General features: G+C 46.9%; 1 protein-coding gene across 1 annotated transcript in view; it reads left to right on the top strand.

Moving 5' to 3' along the window:
* LOC144686311 (high affinity cGMP-specific 3',5'-cyclic phosphodiesterase 9A) overlaps positions 1-19,744 on the top strand; it is a 60,300-nt gene that overhangs the window by 1,495 nt on the left and 39,061 nt on the right. The window contains exon 2 of the mRNA XM_078551393.1: positions 642-701. Within this exon, the coding sequence (XP_078407519.1) occupies positions 642-701 (60 nt within the window). The remainder of the gene's footprint in view (positions 1-641; positions 702-19,744) is intronic.

Here is a 19,744-nt window from a genome sequence, read left to right as displayed (position 1 = left end):
ACTCCTGGTGGAGGACATTGGCTGGATAGCAGAATTATTTGCTCTTTTCTGAATAGTATCACAAGATTTTTACATCCAACTGAACAGGCAGCTGGGCCTTAGTTTACCATCTCATTGAAAAGTTTGAGCCTCTGGCATTGCAATCTTCCTCAGTATTTTACTGAAGAGCAATTAATCCTTACCACACCTGAACAGGAAAAATGTTTTCATTTTCTTTAGTACAAAAAATCTCAAAACAAATTTTGATGGTTATTCTGCATTATGATAAATGACATTTTTCATTCTTGGTATTTTTGCTGTTTTACATGTGACATGGCTGTTTTTGAATCAGATTGATTTAACACAGTTGGAGATTTTCTCAATGTATGCCGTAACTGTGGAGGGAGGAGAGGACTTGGCCAAATCTGTAATCCTCGAGTGGAGCAAATGGCCTTCTGCTTGGCTAAGAGGATTTAATCACCTTATCTCCTAAAACAGAAACAGAGCCTTGAATAGAAATAGAGGCTTGATAGAACCAGCTGAAAACTGCTTTACTGAAAAAAATGAAACCAGTTCTTAATCACAGAGGCATCACTGCTGTCAACAGAGAAAATGAGATTTTTTTTTTTTGTTAATATATTACTCATTCCTTTTCAATGCAGCAGTCTGGAGGTCACAGAGGAAGTCAGACAGTACCTGAAGACACCAACATTCGATAACTGGTATGCAAGCCTTTGCTTTTTGCAACAGCAAGTTTTAATCTTAAGAACATACAAACATACAAATTAGGAGCAGGAGTAGGCCATTCTGCCCCTCGAGCCTGCTCTGCAGTTCAATACGATTTTGGCTGATCTGATTGTGGCCTCAACTCCACATTCTGCCTACCTCCAATAACCTTTGACTCCCTTGTTAGTCAAGAATCTATCTACCTCTGCCTTACAAATATTCATTAACTCTGCCTCCACCACTCTCCAGACAAGAGAGTTCCAAAGATTCACAACCTTCTGAGAAAAATAAATTCTTCTCTTCTCCATCTTAAATGGGAGACCCTTTATTTTTAAACTGTGTCCTCTAGTTCTAGTCTGTCCCACAAGGGAAAACATCCCTTCATCATCTATCCTTTAAAGTCCCTGCAGGATTTTATATATTTCAATAAGATCACCTCTCAGTCTTCTAAACTACAATGGACACAGGCCCAGCCTGTCCAACCTTTGCTCAAAAGAGAACCCTCCCATCCCAGGTATCAGTCGAGTGAGCCTTCTCTGAATTGCTTCTGACACATTTATATCCTTTCTTAAATAAGGAGACCAAAACTGTACAATGTACCCGAACAGTATCAATTAATTGTATAACTCAACCGAATGATAATATGAGACTATTATTTGTCAAATTGAAAGCCTATCTGTATTCTGAATTAATAGTTGACAGGCTTGGTTCAGTGTGAGTACTCTGTGATCTCATTGGGAGAATCTTCTTGGACTCTTTATGAATTATGTGTTAACCCTATATATTGGTCAATTTCAAGCAATATACCATGTTAGTTCCTATTAAATGTTGCTTATAAGTTGATAAAATAGCAGTTTACATATATCAGCAGTGATTACATCACTCTTATATAGCCTTCAGTATGGGCTCCATCACACCTCGACATCAGGTATGCAGGTTGTCAGTGTCCAATGTGGCACCTCATTATACAAAAAGTCTCCACACTGAAGTACAAATAACATCCCAAACTCGTCATATGTAAATCTTGAAACTTTAAAAAATATTTTCAACCCTTTAATTAGGAGGGGCATGTTGTAACCATTCATTAATTACCAGGAAACAATGACATAGAAGATCAGAAGAAGATTGTTGAAGCCAACCAAAGAAGAACCAATATTTTAGATTGTAAAAGCATGGAGTAGAGCACTGTAGGATGTTTGAGGGTTTTGGAAGTTCCCTGTGGTGAAATTACTGCCAGTTTTTATTTCTAAGTACCTATATTCTCAATTTAAACTTTTAGGTTCAGAGAAATGAAACAAAATTCAAATATTTAAGCATTTTCTAAGTGAGTAAAGTTAGTGTACAATTTTAGCATGAGTTACCCAAAAAATATCTTTATCAGTGACTGAAGCTCAAAGCACCTGTGAAGAATGGCGGAAACAAGAATGCTAACATTGATGGGGAGCCAGGCTGGGTGCAGGAAGCATGTAATAAAAAGAAATACTTGCATTTATATAGTATCTTTCACAGCCTCAAGATGTCCTTAAACAATTTATGGCCCTGTGAAGTATTTTTGAAGTGCATTCACTGTTGTAATATAGGAAACATGGTAGCCACAGCAAACACCAGAGTGATAAGTATGATAATCTGATTTTAATGATGTTGATTGAGAGATAAATGTTGGCCAGGACATCAAGGGTATCTCCTCTGCTCGACTTTGAAATGGTACCATGGAATCTTCTATATCCACCTGAGAGGATCGAGAAGGCCTCGGCATAACATCTCACCTGAAAGACGACTCCTCTGACAGTGTAGCGCTCCCTCAGTACTGCACTGGAGTGTAAACCTAAATTATTGTGCTGAAGTCCCCGGAGTGGGACTTGAAATTGCTTGGGCATCCCACCAATGACATCATGAGGGATTCCCTTGTGCCTCAGCTCCTGCACTCTGCACACCTCTCCCAGTTAGGATTGGTGCCAATGTGTAAGGAAAGAAACGCTTGCATTAATAGTTGCATGGTTGTACAGAACTCGAGTATGACTGAAAAAAAAAGAAATGCTGTTGAAGCTTTTCATTTTGCACTCATCAGGACAGATGCAAGAATGCCAAATTTTAAAGGGAACAACAATTTATACTGCATGGGGAAATGGGTGCTAATTGGTTGGCAAGTCAGGCTGTTTGAGATGTTGCTATAGCAAATGCACCAGGTGGCTATTGTTCCTCATGCTTTTGTTTAATCAAAAAGGTACAATGTCTGTACATATTCCCTTTGCCTGCAGAGGACAGGTCACTGCATTTGATTTAAACCCGCAGCTGCACGTAATAATTTCCTTGCATTATCAATGGGCTCCATCCTGTGCTCAAATTCACCTTTGAAATGGAGCAGTCAAATGAACTCTTTCCTTGACATACTAGTTGAGAAATCTGCTGGGAGTTTTCTACTACAGTCTACCGCAAGCCAACCTTCACTGGTCAATACATGCGTTGGGACTTTTACAGTTCCCCGCGCTATAAAATTGGCCTTACTGGCAATCTCATAAATAGGGCCTGAGCCATTTGCTCACGATGGAAACTTGATGCTGAAATAAGGCACATCAAAGACATCCTGCGGGATAATGGCTACCCTGATCAGATCATTTCATGATTTCATTTCATATTGCACAAACTCATGAACGGGCCCAAGGCCATCCCTTTCGGCCTGAAAAATGCCCAGTCTACCTTAGATTACCCTGGAAGAGCAACAGGTGAAGCTAGCTGTTTCACGCTGCTACTATGCAGTAGCAACACAAGTGTTATTTGCCACTAACAGACAGCTGCTGTCAAGACAAAAAGACATTCTGCCTATCACAAAAATGAGTAATGTGGTGTACTAATTTCAGCGCAAGTGTGATGCTAGATATATAGGCCATACGTCCCAAAGACTGGCGGATTGTATCGAACAGCATGTCCCTTCCACTGTTCGCAACGGACGAGGTACAGACCATAGCCAACCACCCCATGCTTGCAAAACTCAAAACATTCGATGTAATTTCGCGATTGGACAACATTTGTTAAATAATCCTCAGTGTGCTAAGAATTACGCTGGCAACCACTTTTAGATTGTCAAGCTGGCTCACAGTGTGGTGCATTTGTGTATACTGGAAGCTACATATAATAATATGCAGGGCCCTGTTCTTTGCAGACAGAAAGAACATGTACATACATTGCACCTGTTTCAGCTAAACAAAATAAGTGACTGCTATTCATTGGTTCAATCCCCAGGGCAATATCTTGACCAATCATAGTCAAGCTGCCTGGTTTAAATTTCAAAACAATACTTGGCAATGTAATTTGTGGTAGACTGGGCACACTTCAGGTCCAAAGGTGGCGGCCTTAGGCCCATTAACTGTCAGTCACAATCAAGTGGTGCATTCTGCAAGGCAATGCCTCTACCAATCCGAGTTCACTTGCCAACCAATAAGCACTTTCTTTTCATATAATATAAATATGTTATTTCCCCTGACATTGGTCTTTTCTTGTGAATGCAAAATGACGAAAAGCTTCGACAGAAAGTGTCACATTTTTCATCAATATGTTTATACGTAGCTTCTAGCAAGCATAAGCGAGCCACATTATGAGCCTGACTGAAGATCTTAACTTGCTTGTTAGTGTAATTCTTAGATTGTTCAGCAAATGCTCCCCAATTGTGGAATCACATCTAATGTTAGACATTATGTTCTGAGTTTTGCGAGCACAGGTTGGCTGAGTATGGTCAGTAATTTGCCTATTGCGAACAGCTGAAGGGATGTGCTATTTAATACAATCCGCCAATTGTTAGGATGTATGGCCTACATACCGGCACTGAAATTCACACGCTACGTTACTGATCTGTGTGGTAGGCAGAATGTCTTTCTAGCCTGATGGCAGTACCCTGTTAGTGGAAAACACCAGTCATGTTGCCACTGTATAGTAACAACATGAAATGGCTTGCTTCACTGTTGCTCAAATTATCCTTCCAGGGTAATTTGCGGTAGACTGGGCACGCTTCAGGTCCAAAGGTTCATTCATGAGTATGCGCTATACATAGTGAGCAATGATCCCAAAGGTGCTAAGAATTACTCTAACAACTGATTTAGGATTATGAGTCAGGCTCACAATGTAGCTCACTTAAACTTGCTAGAAGCTACATATATTCAGATGCAGGGACCTGTCCTCTGTAAACAAAAGGGATATGTTCAGTCATTATATCTTTTTTGAATAAACAAAAGCCTATGGGACAGTAGCTCCATGGTGCATGCACCATTGCAATATCTCGGCCATTCAGAGCTAACTTACCAACCAATCAGCACACCTTTCCTCATGCAGTATAAATTGGTCCTCCCTTTGAAATTTGGCATTCTTGTTCCTGTCCTGATGAGTACAAGACAAAAAGCTTCAACAGCATGTCTCTTTTTCAGCAAAACTTGCATTTATATTGCACTTTTCACAACTTCAGGACATCCCAAAGTGCTTCACAGCCAATGAAGTACTTTTGAAGTGTAGTCACTGTTGTAATGTAGGAAACACATGGCAGTGAAAGATTAAAGGAAGTAATATAAAAACAGAAAACATTGGAAATACTCAGCAGGTCAGGCAGCATCTGTGAAGATAAAAACTGAGTTAACATTTCAAACAATTACCTTTTCATCAGAACCCCCTTCATAATATATAATCTAACATAAAAACACAAGAAATAGGAATGGGGTAGGCCATTTGGTCCCTTGAGCCTGCTCTACCTTTCAATAAGACCAGGGCTGCTCTGATTGTGACCATAACTCCACTTTCCTGCCTTCCCTCCCCACACCCCCACCCCCACCCCCACCCCAATATCCCTCGACTCCTTTGTAGATCAAAAATTTGTCTGACTCGGCCTTGAATACATTTAATGACCCAGCGCCCACTGCTCTCTGGGGAAGGGAATTCCAAAAACTAACGACCCCCTGAAAGAAGAAATTCCTTCTCATCTCTATCTTGAATGGGAGAGGCCTTATTTTGAAACTCTGTTCTCCTATTGCTAGATTCCTCCATGAGGGGAAAGGTTCTCTCAGGATCTACCTGTCATAGGCCTTGAGAATCTTATATGTTTCAATAACATCACCTCTTATTCTTCTAAACTCCAGATAAGCTCAATCTGCTCAATTATGTCTTGTAAGAAAACCCCTTCATCCCAGGAATCAGCCGACTGAACCTTCTCTGAGCAGCATCCAATGCAATTATATCCCTCCTTAAGATGACCAAAACTGTACTCCAGCTGTGTCTCACCTATGTATAGTTGTAACAAGACACCCTTACTTTTATACTCCATCCCTCTTGCAATAACGGCTAAAATTCCATTTGCCTTCCTAATTACTTGCTGTAACTACATGTTGACACTACGGGCAGAATTTTCAGTTTGACGTACGGGTGGGCGAGTGTCCCGATGTCACCGTGTGCCATCACGATATTTCACTAGGTGGGCGCGCAATGAAGTCTGACGCGCGCCCGTCATTAATTAACAGGCCAGTTAAAGCGCCTTAGTTGTCAATCAATGGCGATTTTTAGGCGCCCGTGTGATCTTCGGGTCAGCGCATGGGCGCAACGGGCAGGCGGGTAAGAGACTTTTTAATGAACCTCATCCACGGACGGGATAAGAGGGGTCAGTGGGGTCTTCAGTCTACTTTGTGGAGTATTTATTGGAGAAAGTATTTCAAACTTGCCTGTGTGATCTGTAGCAATTCAGACCACATTCCAGCAGCTTTTTGTGTACTTTGAACCTTCAGCTCAGCACTCTGCAGTCAGGAACCTTTAGTGGGCCTGCAGCTTTCTGGAGGCCTCCCCTTAGCCTGGGTATGGGATCTGACATGTCCACTGGAGGCAGCTCCTCTGAAGAGGAAGGGAGAGCTAGAAGGAGGAGGAGGCCAGGAGTGCACATTCAGCCTCCAGGGGAGCCACCTTTGGGAGGACAGGTGCAGGCACAAAGGGCGCAGGGCCAAGAGGTAGTCCAAGGTGGAAGGGGCCGCAGAAGACGCCACTATCCTGTTGCCAGGGTATACAAGCAGCAAAGCAACTACCTCAATATGTCTGAGGTACAGTGCCGAAGGAGTGTCAAGGGAAACAGTCAACTACATCTGTCAGATGATTGGCCCTGAGATCTCCCCTAACTGTGTGGGTGGACACCCCATGCCAGTGGCTCTGAAGGTCACAGCTGCCCTCAACTTCCATGCCTCTGGCTCCTTCCAGGGCTTGGTGGGTTATCTTTGCAGTGTCTCCCAATCAGCTGTACACACTTGTGTCAAGCAGGTCACAGACACTCTGTGGACCTTCATCCACTTCTGCTGGGACCAGGCAAGCCAGACACAGCGAGCCAGAGGCTTCGTGGCCATTGCTGGCTTCCCCCGTGTCCAGGGTGCAATAGACTGTATACATGTGGCCATCAAGGCGCCAGCAGGTGAGCCCGGTGCCTTGGTCAACAGGAAGGGCTTCCACTCCATGAACGTGCAGATAGTGTGTGATCACAGGATGCTGATCCTGCAAGTCTGTGCAAGGTACCCAGGGAGCTCCCACGATGCCAACATCCTCAGACACTCCCAGGTGCCGGGGCTCTTCAGTGCTCCAGCCTGGCTGGATGGATGGCTGCTGGGTGACAAGGGCTATCCCCTCAGAAGGTGGCTCATGACGCCTCTCTGCCATCCAAGAACAGAAGCTGAGCAGCACTACAATAGGAGCCACGGCTCCACAAGGACTGTGATGGAGAGAGCCATCGGTCTTCTCAAGATGTGCTTCCAATGCCTGGACCGCTCAGGGAGCGCACTCCAGTACCCCCCAGATCGTGTGTTGGTGATAGTGGTTGCATGCTGTGCTCTCCATAATCTTGCGCTGGAAAGGGGGGAGGCTGTGGACGATGAAGACGTCGACGCAGTGGATGCGGCTGCAGATGATGAGTCCAGCAGTGATTCTGAGGATGAGCATGTACAGGGAAATACTGAGGGGGTAGATACTGACCCGGGACTACACCAAGGAGGCAGGGACACCTGGGATGCTTTAATCCAACGAACCTTCAGCTAGCTCCACACAGATGGATCAGCAGGACCAGCCTTGCCTGGCGCTTCCATACCCAACACCAAAGTGCAAAATCTGCCAGGTCATCAGTAGGAACTAAGGGCCGTGGACATAAATTTGAATGTCCAAAGAAACACTCATGATATTTTTCTTAAACATACACATGCAGAACAAACGAGCCACCCTCAGCCATGGTCACACATCTAATATTTAATTTTAACATCAGATGTTCTCCCAATTTGCAAAACAATACTGTAAGCAAGCAAAAAATAAACTGTAAGGACCTAATCTTGGGCCAACATAAAAGCACCAGTGAGAAACCTGTGGTGTGCCTAAGGTGCTTTACGTTTCCGTTTGCAGATGCAAATACTTGGCCGTTCCACCCCAGCCTCACCGACACCAGTTGACCTGTGTGCATGGCGCCTCTCCAGCTCCAGGGCCTCCTGCTCAAAGCGGCTTAACATGAGATGGTGAGCCTGGTCGCCTCCAGTCCTCGAACGCTCTGAAGCGTTATGAGCATTCTTCTCCTGAGAAAGAGAGAACACCATTCATTGTGGCAATTTGCACATGGACTCTGCATGTGCACACCACACCCCAACCACTGTGGCCCATATCAGGCCTCCAGTGCCTCCTCTCCCCGCTACTGCTGATCAGTCACACAAAGATAGTACGCCTGCTCCCAACCTCCCCAACGGCCACCTTGGACACATTCTGCGTACATCACTTTAGGAAACACATGGTCTTTGCTCCAATAGCAAGGAAGCGCAACTACGTGCAGCGTCGAGGGCAGCAGATGGTTCTTGGCCACCACACCTTGAGGCTCCCCTTCCACCATCTCATCACCATGAACAGGGCATATGCTGGAGTTCTGAGTATGGGCCGATCTGCATCTCCTGCAGGTTGCCCCCAGGTTAGTCATGTGCGACTAAGAGCAACGCACGGTGCAAGGGAGAACTCACCTCTTCATGAACCACTCAGGCTGATCTAAGCATGGACACTATCTGCTTGCCCACCTAGTGTAGGAAAAATGCCCAACATGATTCAATGCCGTCACGACAGTAAGACTTGGGTGGGGGTGGGGGTGGGGGTGGGTGGGTGGGGGGGTTGTGGGGGGGCTCAAAGGCTAAGGCTACCTGCTGGGTTAAATGGCCAAGGCCAACATGGTACTCGCCCTTCCAGAGCGCAGCAAATCATTGAAGCGCTTACAGCACTGGATCCAGGTGCACCGCACCACGTCGCGGGAGCTCAACACCTCCACCACCGCCTCCCAGGCACGTTTGGTCATGTGGGGGGGCCTCCTTCTCCCATCCTGGGGGACCAACTCCTCCCGCCGTGCTGCCACCTCCTCGAGGAGGGCAGCAAGGCAGTCATCAGAAAAACGAGGGGGGCATTGACCCCCCCCCCGCCCACCCCACCCCGCTGGCCTGTTCCTGTGGCAGACCCTGCAGCCTGGCCCTGCTCCTGTGGCAGACCCTGCAGCCTGGCCCTGCTCCTGTGGCAGACCCTGCAGCCTGGCCCTGCTCCTGTGGCAGACCCTGCAGCCTGGCCCTGCTCCTGTGGCAGACCCTGCAGCCTGGCCCTGCTCCTGTGGCAGACCCTGCAGCCTGCCCTGCTCCTGTGGCAGACCCTGCAGCCTGCCCTGCTCCTGTGGCAGACCCTGCAGCCTGCCCTGCTCCTAGGGCAGACCCTGCAGCCTGCCCTGCTCCTCTGCCCTTCCCTCCAGCGTGTCCTGCTCAGCCGACGCCCTGTGGCGCGCCCTTAAATTTTCCATTGTCACCAGCCTGCAGGAGGCTGCCAGGCCTTCTTTTTAACAGACTGCCGGGTCACCATTGGACCCTGCGCCGCCCACACACTCCCGCTATCCACGGGAGTCGACAAATACGCTGGGCGGGCCTTAATTGGCCCACCCATGTAAAATGGCGGCGTGGACCCAATCGGGTACATGCCCACACCCACTCTATCCCCCCACCCCCATACAACGGAAAATTCTGCCCTAATGTGATTCATAACCTAATTTTTAAAAAAATTTGTACATGGGATGTGGGCATCGCTGGCTTGGCCAGCATTTATGGCCCGTCCCTAATTGCCCTTGTTCAGAGAGCAGCTAAGAGTCAACCACTTTGCTGTGGGTCTGGAGTCACATGTAGGCCAGACCAGTTGAGGACAGCAGATTTCCTTCTCTAAAGGACATTAGTGAACCAGATGGGTTTTTACAACAATTGACAATGGCTTCATGGGACTTTTAATTCCAGATTTTTATTGAATTCAAATTTCACCATTGCCATGGTGGGATTCAAACCCAGGCCCCCAGAGCATTACCCTGGGTCTCTGGAATACCGGTCAAGTGACAATACCACTATGCCACCACCTCCCACCACTAATCTTCTTTCATTTCATCCCTTTGTGTATCTATTATGATAAGAATCATTGACTTCTATTCGAAAGAATTTTGCTGCATTAAATGAAGACTTTGTTCTGGCAGTATGTACATTAAGCTGAGGGAAGGTGTTTCTTTATTAAAATGTAATTTGCAAACATTCAAATTCCTGAATAAATGCCTTATGTTTCATTGTCAGAATCACTTTGCTCTTCAGTTTTCATCTAAACAACCTCCTTGATGATACAACTTGCTGAACAAACAATATAATATATCTATGGCTTAGATACAATTTGTGGTATTATATATTAGTGGAGTGGAGTGCCACAGGGATCAGTGCTGGGGCTTCAGCTATTTATGATCTATACTAATGACTTGGATGAAGGGACAGACTGTATTGTAGCCAAATTTGCTTATGATACAAAGGTAGGAATGCAAGTGCTGAGGCGGGATTTTCCCACCTGCCGCGGGACCAGAAATTCCCACCCGAAGTGGACGAACGTTAGGCTGGTCTGGCAAATTTTCATCCCGCCCGTGATAATTCCTGTCGTGGGCAGGAGCAGAAAACCCCGGCAAAAGAGTCTGCAGAAGGATATGGATAGGCTGAGTGAATGGGCAAAAACTTGGCAGATGGGAGTGTAATGTACGAAAATGTGAGGCTGTCCACTTTGAAAGGAAGAATAGAAAGGCAAAATATTATTGAAATGGAGAGACTGCAGAATGCAGAGGGATCCGGGTATCCTCATACATAAATCACAAAAAGTTAGCATGCAGGTACGGCAAGTAATTCGCAATACAAATGGAATGTTGGCCTTTATTGCAAGGGAGGTGGAGTATAAAAGTAGGGAAGTCCTCCTACAACTGTACAGGGCAATGGTGAGACTGCAACTTGAATACTGTGTACAGTTTTGGCCTCCTTATACTTGCATTGGAAGCAGTTCAGAGAAGGAGAAGAGAAAAAGTTCATTAGGATGATTCCTAGGATGAAGGGGTTGTCTTATGAGGAAGGTTGAGCAGATTGGGCCTATACTCATTGGAGTTTGGAAAAATGAGAGGTGATCTTATTGAGACATTTAAGATTCTAAGGGGCCTTGACAGGGTAGATGCTGGGAGGATGCTTTCTTTTGTTGGAGAATCTAGAACTGGGGCACATTTTTAAAAAAGGGGTCTCCCATTTAAGGTGGAGTTGAATGGGAATTTCTTCTCTGAGGATCATTAGTCTTTGGAATTCTCTTCCACAGAGAGCAGCATAGGCTGGGTCATTGAATTTATTCAAGGCTGAGTTAGATTTTTCAACGTCAGGGGAGTTAAGGCTTAAGGGGGACAGGCAGGAAAGTGGAGCTAAGGCCACAATCAGATCAGCCATGGTCGTATTGAATGGTGAAACAGGTTTGAAGGGCCAAATGGCCTACTCCTGCTCCTGCTCCTATCTCTTATGATCTCAGTGAGATTGCAGAGACGAACGTAAATTGAACAGACCAATTGAAATTATATATTTAGTAACATTGACACCTGAAAGTTCTTAAAGAAGCACTACTTTTATGAAAATATATTGAAAAACATTTTTCATTTGCAAACCTGAGGTAATGAAATAAAATTACATCAAAATGTATGATTAAATCATATGCTGGTAGTTAAATACCTGAATTAGATCATCCTTCAACTTTCTGCGCTGTCGGGAATATGAACTTTTTAATGCAAACTGTCCTCATAATCTTACCTTTGAAACCTGGTATTGTTCTGGTAAATCTGTGCAGTGCCCCTTAAAAGCCAGTAGTCCTTTCCTGAGGTTTGGTGCCCAAAACTAAACACATTACTCCCTATGGGGCCTGCCCATGGTACTTGTAAAGCTGAAGCAACACTTAACACTTTCTTCAATTGCAAGGGCCAACATTCCTGGCTTCTTGGTTACTTTTTGTACTTGTGTACTAGCTTTTCATTATGTGTCAACATGACCCCTCAAATCCTTTTGCTCTTTCTCAATGTTTGGTCTCTCACCATTAAGGAAATGTTCCTGTAACTTACGTGCTCACCAGCGTTGGGATTTGGGGGGTACCCCAAAGATGCGCTGCAGAATCCCTCTGGCAAGTTCCCAGTAAGGGTTAGTACAGCAATTGCCCAGAAGTGCACACCTCCTCAGGACAATTGCGCTGAGCTGGGAACCATCCAAAGATGCGGTTTAAATTGCATACTTCGGATAGTTCCACTGGGGTTACGCCAATAATTACCCAGAAAATGTTAGGAGAATTAAAACCTCTTCTAACTTCTGGGTAACTAATTTAAAGACCCAGACCAACCCCATGGGATTCCCCCACACCCCTGACCGCGCACACACAACGGGACTACCCCCAAACCCCCTCCGCTGCCCCACAACCTCCGATACCCCACACTCCCCCCGACCTTGAACCCCCAAGCCCCCCCCTGTCCTCACACCTATCAACCTTAGACAACCCCCCGACCTCGGGTTGACCCTCGACCTCGGATCACTCTGACACCCACCGCCCAGATCTTGGACTCCCTCCAAGATCTCAGACCACGCCCCCCTGACCTTGAATCCCCTCAACCCCACCAACCTTGGAGCCCCCCCTCGACCTCAGACACCCCCACAGACCTCTGACCCCCTCAACCTCGGAGCCCCCGACCTCAGACAACCCCAACCACCCCCAACCTCGAACACCCCTGCCTGACCTTGGACCCCTCCCCGACCCAGGGCCCCCACCCCAACCTCAGACGCCCTGCCCCTAACCTCAGACCCCACCCCCCTAACCTCGGAACCCTACTCTGACCTCGGGGCCCCCCCACTGACCTCGGCCCCACCCCATCCCCGGACCTCCGACCCCCACCCTTCCCGGACCTCCGACCAACCCCCACACAATCCCTGGACCATCCCACCTGACACCCCCAATCCCCAAATCCTGTCCACTCACCTTTGACACTTACCTTCCGCTGGCCTGTCAATTTCCTTGGCCCTTCAAACTTACCTGCTTTACGGTAGCAAGTGCTGTTAAAAAAAGGGGTCATGGCCTCCTCGAATACACTTGATCTAGACTTCGTTGGGGCCTGCAAGGCCTTTCGATGCAGGCTCCAAGCAGCTCTGGTGAACGGAAGTTTCAACGTAATTTTCAAGATCAGGTAAGTAGCTATTTATTTCTTCTAATTTCTGCAGGCCAGCACTTTCCGATGCTAGTTGGAGGTTATGGCCCACTCTGATTTGTCCTTCGGTCCAGAATGGATGACCTGACATGTTCACACATTGGACTTCATCTACACTAATTTTGTCCACTCACTGGGCGGAATTTAACTGATGCACGTTCAGCCCATTAGTTGGAGAATAGATGGAAAACCTGTGTCGCTTCTGAGGGAGAGGTCTGACCAAATTAACTGCATGTCAAGCACTTAACTAGTCTGTTTTGGGCCTTCGCTGGGAATTAGGACCCTGGGTGTGGAAATCCTGCGTCCCCCTGCCCCCCCAGAACTACCAATCAATCAGAGGCAGGCAGCTCTCCATTGCCTGCAGGGAGGGGTTTATGGGAGGAGGGGTGCAGGGGGGTTGGAGGCAAGATCAGGGGACTGGCTTTCAGCAGCTACCTTCCTTCTTGATTCCGGTTCCGTCGATTAAGTGCCTTTGAAAGAAGCAACCGTCCCCATAAGGCCGCAGGTGAACCTGGAAGGCTTTAGCTGATGGCCTTCAGGGGGCATGGAAAAGCCGTGCCCCTCTTATTTAATCCCATAGCCACCACTGATTCCGGTCGGCTCAGGGTAATTGGCGTTGATGGGCTCAATAATGAACTTAACTGACATCCCATCATGAACAGGCAAGTTTCCCTAATGGCTCCCTTCTGGCTTCCAACTTAATTGTGGGAGGTTTTCCCACTTCCAGGAGACTTCTCCTGCAATTAATTGGGCCTAGCCACGTTTCCTTCTTCCATTAAATCCAGCCCACTTTACATGTCCCTTTCTAACTTCTTCCTTGCATCCACACAACCTACGATACCTCCTAAATTTCCTAACCGAGTGTCATCTGAAAACTTGGATAAACAATTCTCTATTCCTTCAGCCAAGACACGATGAAGAGCTGAGCCCTCAATGCAGAGCCTTGGCAAATGTCACTTGTCACTTCGTGCCAAACCATTTGCCCCTACTCTCTGGGTGGAATTTTATGGCCCCGTCTTGGCAGGTGCGGGACCGTAAAATGTGGCGAGCTATTCAAAAGTCCATTGACCTCGGCGGGACCATCAAGACCTGCTGGCGTAATATTCTGCCTTCTGTCTCCTACCTCCCGGCCAGTTACCAATCCACATCATAAAGTTACCTCTAATTTCATGTGCCCTCATTTTTGTTAATAATCTGTGGTGTGCAACCGTCTCAAAAGCTTTCTGGAAGTCTATATTGACAACATCCCCTATCCACCATGCCAGTAAGCATATTCATGAGTTTGGTGTTAGCATTTCAGGTCAGCTGATTTAATTTAAAGACGGACAGTGCTCGAGAGTGTTTGATTTATACATGGAAATAACAAAACATAAAAAAACCCCACTTATTTTCCAAGCTGCTTCACAATGTTATGGCCACGTTTTAGTCAGCACCTGATTTGAGTCAATGTTAGTTAAGTGTGCTCTGAGCATATGGGGTTATGGACACTCCCTACATTATCCCAATGTATGCTGATTTTAATATTACAACATCAAATGAGGCAACGTGTACACCTGCCCCTTTAATGTGAAAATTATGTGGCCCTTAGAAGTTCCGGAGATATTTGAAGTGTGTATTTGAGTATGCCTGGTTAACTGTTGATGTTTTAGTTTTTTTGTGAAATCGGCTATTGATGTGCAAATATTGCTAACTTTAACATTAGTTAAAAGAGAATATACCAATGCTCCCAGGGTGAATATGGCCTTCTTAAAGTGAAAGAGCACAGTTACAAGTAGGAGAGAGGCAATTACTAGTAAACAATTGCTGTTATTAAATTGGGAGGGGTCAAATTCAACATGTTGTCACCTGCACTTGCCTCCCAAAACTGCAATCAGTCTTCCTGTAATTGCCTACAAAGTGAGCCCCAGACGTTTGGAAGGGTTTTTCCAGTGCGCGTGGTAAAGTAATGGCATCATTCATCAGCTTTATGTTCACAGTAATGCTGTAAACCATGGAAAAGTTGCCAGCTTGGGGAAACTTGAACTGCCTCTGCTGTGTTACTTTGGGCTGAAATTTGTGAAGCTGGATTAGTGGTGATGAAGGGTTTCAGTCACTCCTAATAAAGTAGTGCCATCTAAAACAGCCAATTCCTGAGATGTTCCCTCCTGTAGATATCAAAACGAACTCGCACGTAGAGGACCCCCTTGTGGTGCTCTTCTCTGGTACTGATCGTGCAGAACAGTCTATAGTGTAGGTCCACCTCAGTCCGATGATGCACCAGTCACAGCCTCTCTGCTGACCAGAGGCTACTCATACACTGTTACTCCAGGATCTGCAGACCGCTGACTCTGTTGGAGTAGTCGGCTGTTGGTCATGTCTCCTGTGCTCTTTGTCCTCCTGAGCTGCCCTCTCCTCATGCTGCTGTGACGTACTTGACAATGGTCAGAAGCTGTGCAGTTCACATTTGAACCTATCATTGCAATCTTAGCCTTTGTTAAAATCATAAACTGAAATTAAAATTTGGAGCTAATACCCCTTATCGCTCATCCTGTCTTATTCTTCATGATTGTCCTGAAACAAATCAGTCAAACAGACTGTTTTGCATGACTTTTGCACATTAGCATAATCCAACTTTTGAACAGGAATATTCCTCTGAGACTCTGGACCAAACTTAGCTGTTAGTGTACTCTACCAGCTTGTCACCATTGTTACTCTTTCAGTGTATAGTAAACAGAAGAAAGCATGAATCTTTGTGAGGAATACAGAACAATGGGAAAAGAGGAGGGGATTGGAACTCATTGGATTGCTCTTTCAAAGACCCAGTCTCCTTCTGTGTTGTAAGGTTCTATGGCTTGAATTTTACCCTTGGTGTGCGCGAGTGGTCAGCAGGCCCTGGACTGGCCAGGAAACGGGCCCCAGCCCTCAATCGGCCCCCTGACTGCGATTTCATGCTGGTTGGCCAATTAAAGCCCGTCCAGCGTGAAACTGGTCTTCCCAATAGTTGCGAAGAGCCAGGCGGAGGCGAGGGCCTGTCAGGCACCGGTTCCAATGGCGACCCGGCGAGTGGTTTAAAAACGGCACAGGCAGCTCCTTCAAGGCTTTTGGGGAAGAACATATCTTCTGCATGCTGAAGACCGAAGCTGTGGCCTCAACTGCGGCTGGAGACGCCAGGCGGAAGGGCAAGTCTGGTGGGCACTCAGGCCTCCCCCACCCCGGTTTTTGGATGACTGCCTTGCAGCCCCCCTGGAGGAGGTGGTTGCCAGAAGGGACACCCGTGTCCCCAGAGATGGAAGAAGGAGGGCACCGCACCTGACGAAAAAAGCTTGGGAGGAGACTGCAGCCTAGATCAGCAGCCACGACGTTGTGCAATGCTGCAAATGGTTCAATAACCTGCTGCACTCGGGAAGGGTGAGCACCGTGTTGGCATGGATCAGTGTAGTGAAGTGTTAAGGGCGGGCCGTCTCCCCGTGGAGCTCAGGGGTGTTAGAGTCTGAGTGCCAACTGCCAATGACGCCAGAGCTGGCCAAGGGCGTGAGCACTGGCTGCTTGGATTGAGTGCTTTGTGGCTTGAGGGCCACGACTCGGATGTGCCCTGCAAGGTGTTCCTCAGGTGGGGTTGGCCAGGCTGCAATGGCGCTGCAGGTAGAGAGTGGACCAATCAATGCTTTTCTGTCTTTCAGGAGAAGACGAGCCATAACAATATTGAGAGTCACGGACAGGTGGAGGCCCCAAACCTCTTAATCCTTAGGAGACTTGAGCAGGATGCCTTGGAGCTGGAGAAGCGCCATGCACCTCAGTCAGCTGGTCATGGAGAGGCTGGGGTGCCAGACGAAGGTAAGAGTGCAGTGCACAGAGATGAGAGTTTCAGATGGTGTAAACATTCTTGTGTAGTCTCATCATTGATAGGAGCCTCAAAACTGGAGTCTCCATTGATCATTGAAAGATGATAGCATCATGATGCAGATCTCCATTGTCTCACCAGGGTGACAGTGTGATGACTTAAACTAATGACATGTCATTGTTCTCCCTTAGATTCACCAGCAGACACTCATTTGCAGGACCCCGAAGAGCCACCCTTGATGCCAGAGGACCGCTGGGCTTCAGATTCACCTGCGTCACACCCGTTCTCTGAACCAGGCACCAGTGCAGATACCAGCACCTCGGGTGTTAGATGTTCAGCTAGAATGTTGGAGCATAGCGGTGAGGGCACTTCACTCTCACTTGAGGAGCAGACGGAGTGCCATGAAACTATTAATGTATATAATATTATTGAAAAATATTTTTCTTTTAAAATAGAGGTTTAGTCTGTGGGTGTGTCTTAATTGGATTAAAGCCAGCTCGTCTGGGTGCTTTGATGTGTAATAGTTTTGAGATGTAAGAGAGGTAGAGTGCATTTGCATTTTTTGAATAGAGCATTCAAGAAGTGGGGTAAAATCTGGCACCCAGCTAGCAGAGACCAAGCAATGTTTATATTACCAATAAAATTGGTACAATGAAAGGGGTTTTATTGTTAGAAGAGGTGGAGTTCAAAGGGACTGGTGATACAATGAGAATTCACATTCAATGAGCTGTGCTAGATGTAACCAATAGCAGTTTTCATGTGTGCAGGGCAGAGGCAATGTAAGATCAAAGTAGCTTAAGCCTACAACTGTCTCCACAGGAACCAAAGTGAAAGGAACCTCATTTTGATCATAAGGTGAAAATGCTTTGCCTGATGTTGGGTTAAGCCTATGGGTTGCTGTTGCCTTAGTGGAGATTAGTTTGGGAATTTGTTAAAAGTTATGATGGTAGTAATTTGTAGGCATGTGTATATATTTAACCTGTATAAATTAGTAAAATGTTTCATTTAGTTTGAGAAGTAGTGGTCTGATTCCTGAATTTAGAATTGCATCTCAAACATACCACTTAAAAATATAGGTCATGACAGTTGTTTAAAGTTTCCCTCTGGGATTTTTAAATAACTCAGCTTTACCGAAAGACTCATAACAGGAGGCAGAGTGTACTCAGGGTGCCGGCAGTCGGAGGATTGCTGGGGACCAGGATGATGCTGAGTCAAAGGCAGATGATGAACCTCTGGAGTTGTCCATTAGGCAGCAGATGCTGGATGTCCAGCGGGATGTATGGAGGGATCAGGCAGAGATCCATGAGGGTATGCGTGCCATGGTCTCATTGTGGAGGAGTCCATGTGGAGCATAAGCACCGTGGTGACTCTCATGGCTGAGTGCACTGCCTCCTCCATTGGAGAGAGTGGCGACTCTCATGGAGAGGCAGTTCCAGGGACAGAGTCAGCAGTTTCTGGGGCTGCGCTTGGGTCTGCAAGCCCTTACACAGGCAATGATCTCAGGTGGTCAGTGCCAGTGTGGGAGATGGTATCCCAGTATCCCAGCGAGGTGCCTGTCCATCAATGGTGAGCAGGGAGATCCAGAGTGACCTCACGTTGGTGCATGAGCTGCTCATCACCTCTGCGGGCTCCGCTCAAGGTGCTCTGAATGATGGCAGCAGCTTCTCCGCCCCTCTGCCAGTGACTGTGGCATCTGTTGAGGCTGCGATGACTGGGGAGATGCCAGCTGTGGCCCTGCCGCTCCCTCCCAGGCAGGGCCAGCACAGGCTCCACTGGCTGGAGGACGACTGCCAAGGTCACCAAGGCCAACAAGACAGCAGAGTCAGCAGGCCGCCTCCAATGCCGCTGCCAGCAAGGGAGGAGCACCAGGATGTAGCACTCGCAAATGTAAGTTTAAGATACCATGAGCACAAGAGGGACTGGCCACGGGTGATCTTCTGTTCTGTAATGTTTTGTTTATGTTTACTGGTGTGGAATTGAACACAAGAGGTTCTGTTAATTTGCTTGGATCGTGAAAATGACATAAATTTTGTTTTTGTCATAATGGCCTGAATATGCTTCACCTTTTTATTTTTTGGCCTAGGGTACACCAATATCTAATGCTGAATGTGAGTGGCTCTAAACTTTATTACACAGGCACTGAGTGGACTTTGGGCTCAAATGAATGGGTCATTTCAGACATCTGGGATGGAGGTGGCAGCCTTGGCATGAGGTGGAAGCAGATCTTTGGCAGCCTTTCTGAAGGAGCATTGGATCAAGGTGTCCCTGGTTTCCCTGCCTCCCTGGAGGTTACAGAAGTCTGCCTCCACACCCTCAGCATTCTCCTCACCGTGCTCCTCTTCTGACTCTCTACTGGATTCATCATCTGTGGCCTGTGGAGCTGCGTCAAGATCCTCTACCTCCAGTGGGTGCCCACTTGCCAGTGCCAGATTGCAGAGAGAGCAGATTGCAACCACTATCAGTGACACCTGCTCTGAGGCATATTGTGGTGCTCCCCCTGAACGGTCCAAGTGTCGGAAATGCATCTTGAGAAGACCTATGGTCCTTTCTATCACCACCCTTGTGGAGGCATGACTCCTATTATATCGCTGCTCTGCCTCTGTTCTTGGGTAGTGGAGAGGCGTCGTAAACCACCTTTTCAACGGATAGCCCTT

Source organism: Cetorhinus maximus, chromosome 11, assembly GCF_964194155.1.
Source record: "Cetorhinus maximus chromosome 11, sCetMax3.hap1.1, whole genome shotgun sequence".
In the NCBI taxonomy this organism is placed as follows: Eukaryota; Metazoa; Chordata; class Chondrichthyes; order Lamniformes; family Cetorhinidae; genus Cetorhinus; species Cetorhinus maximus.
Note: the sequence above shows the minus strand (reverse complement) of the source record. Positions and strands in the feature narration are given on the sequence as shown.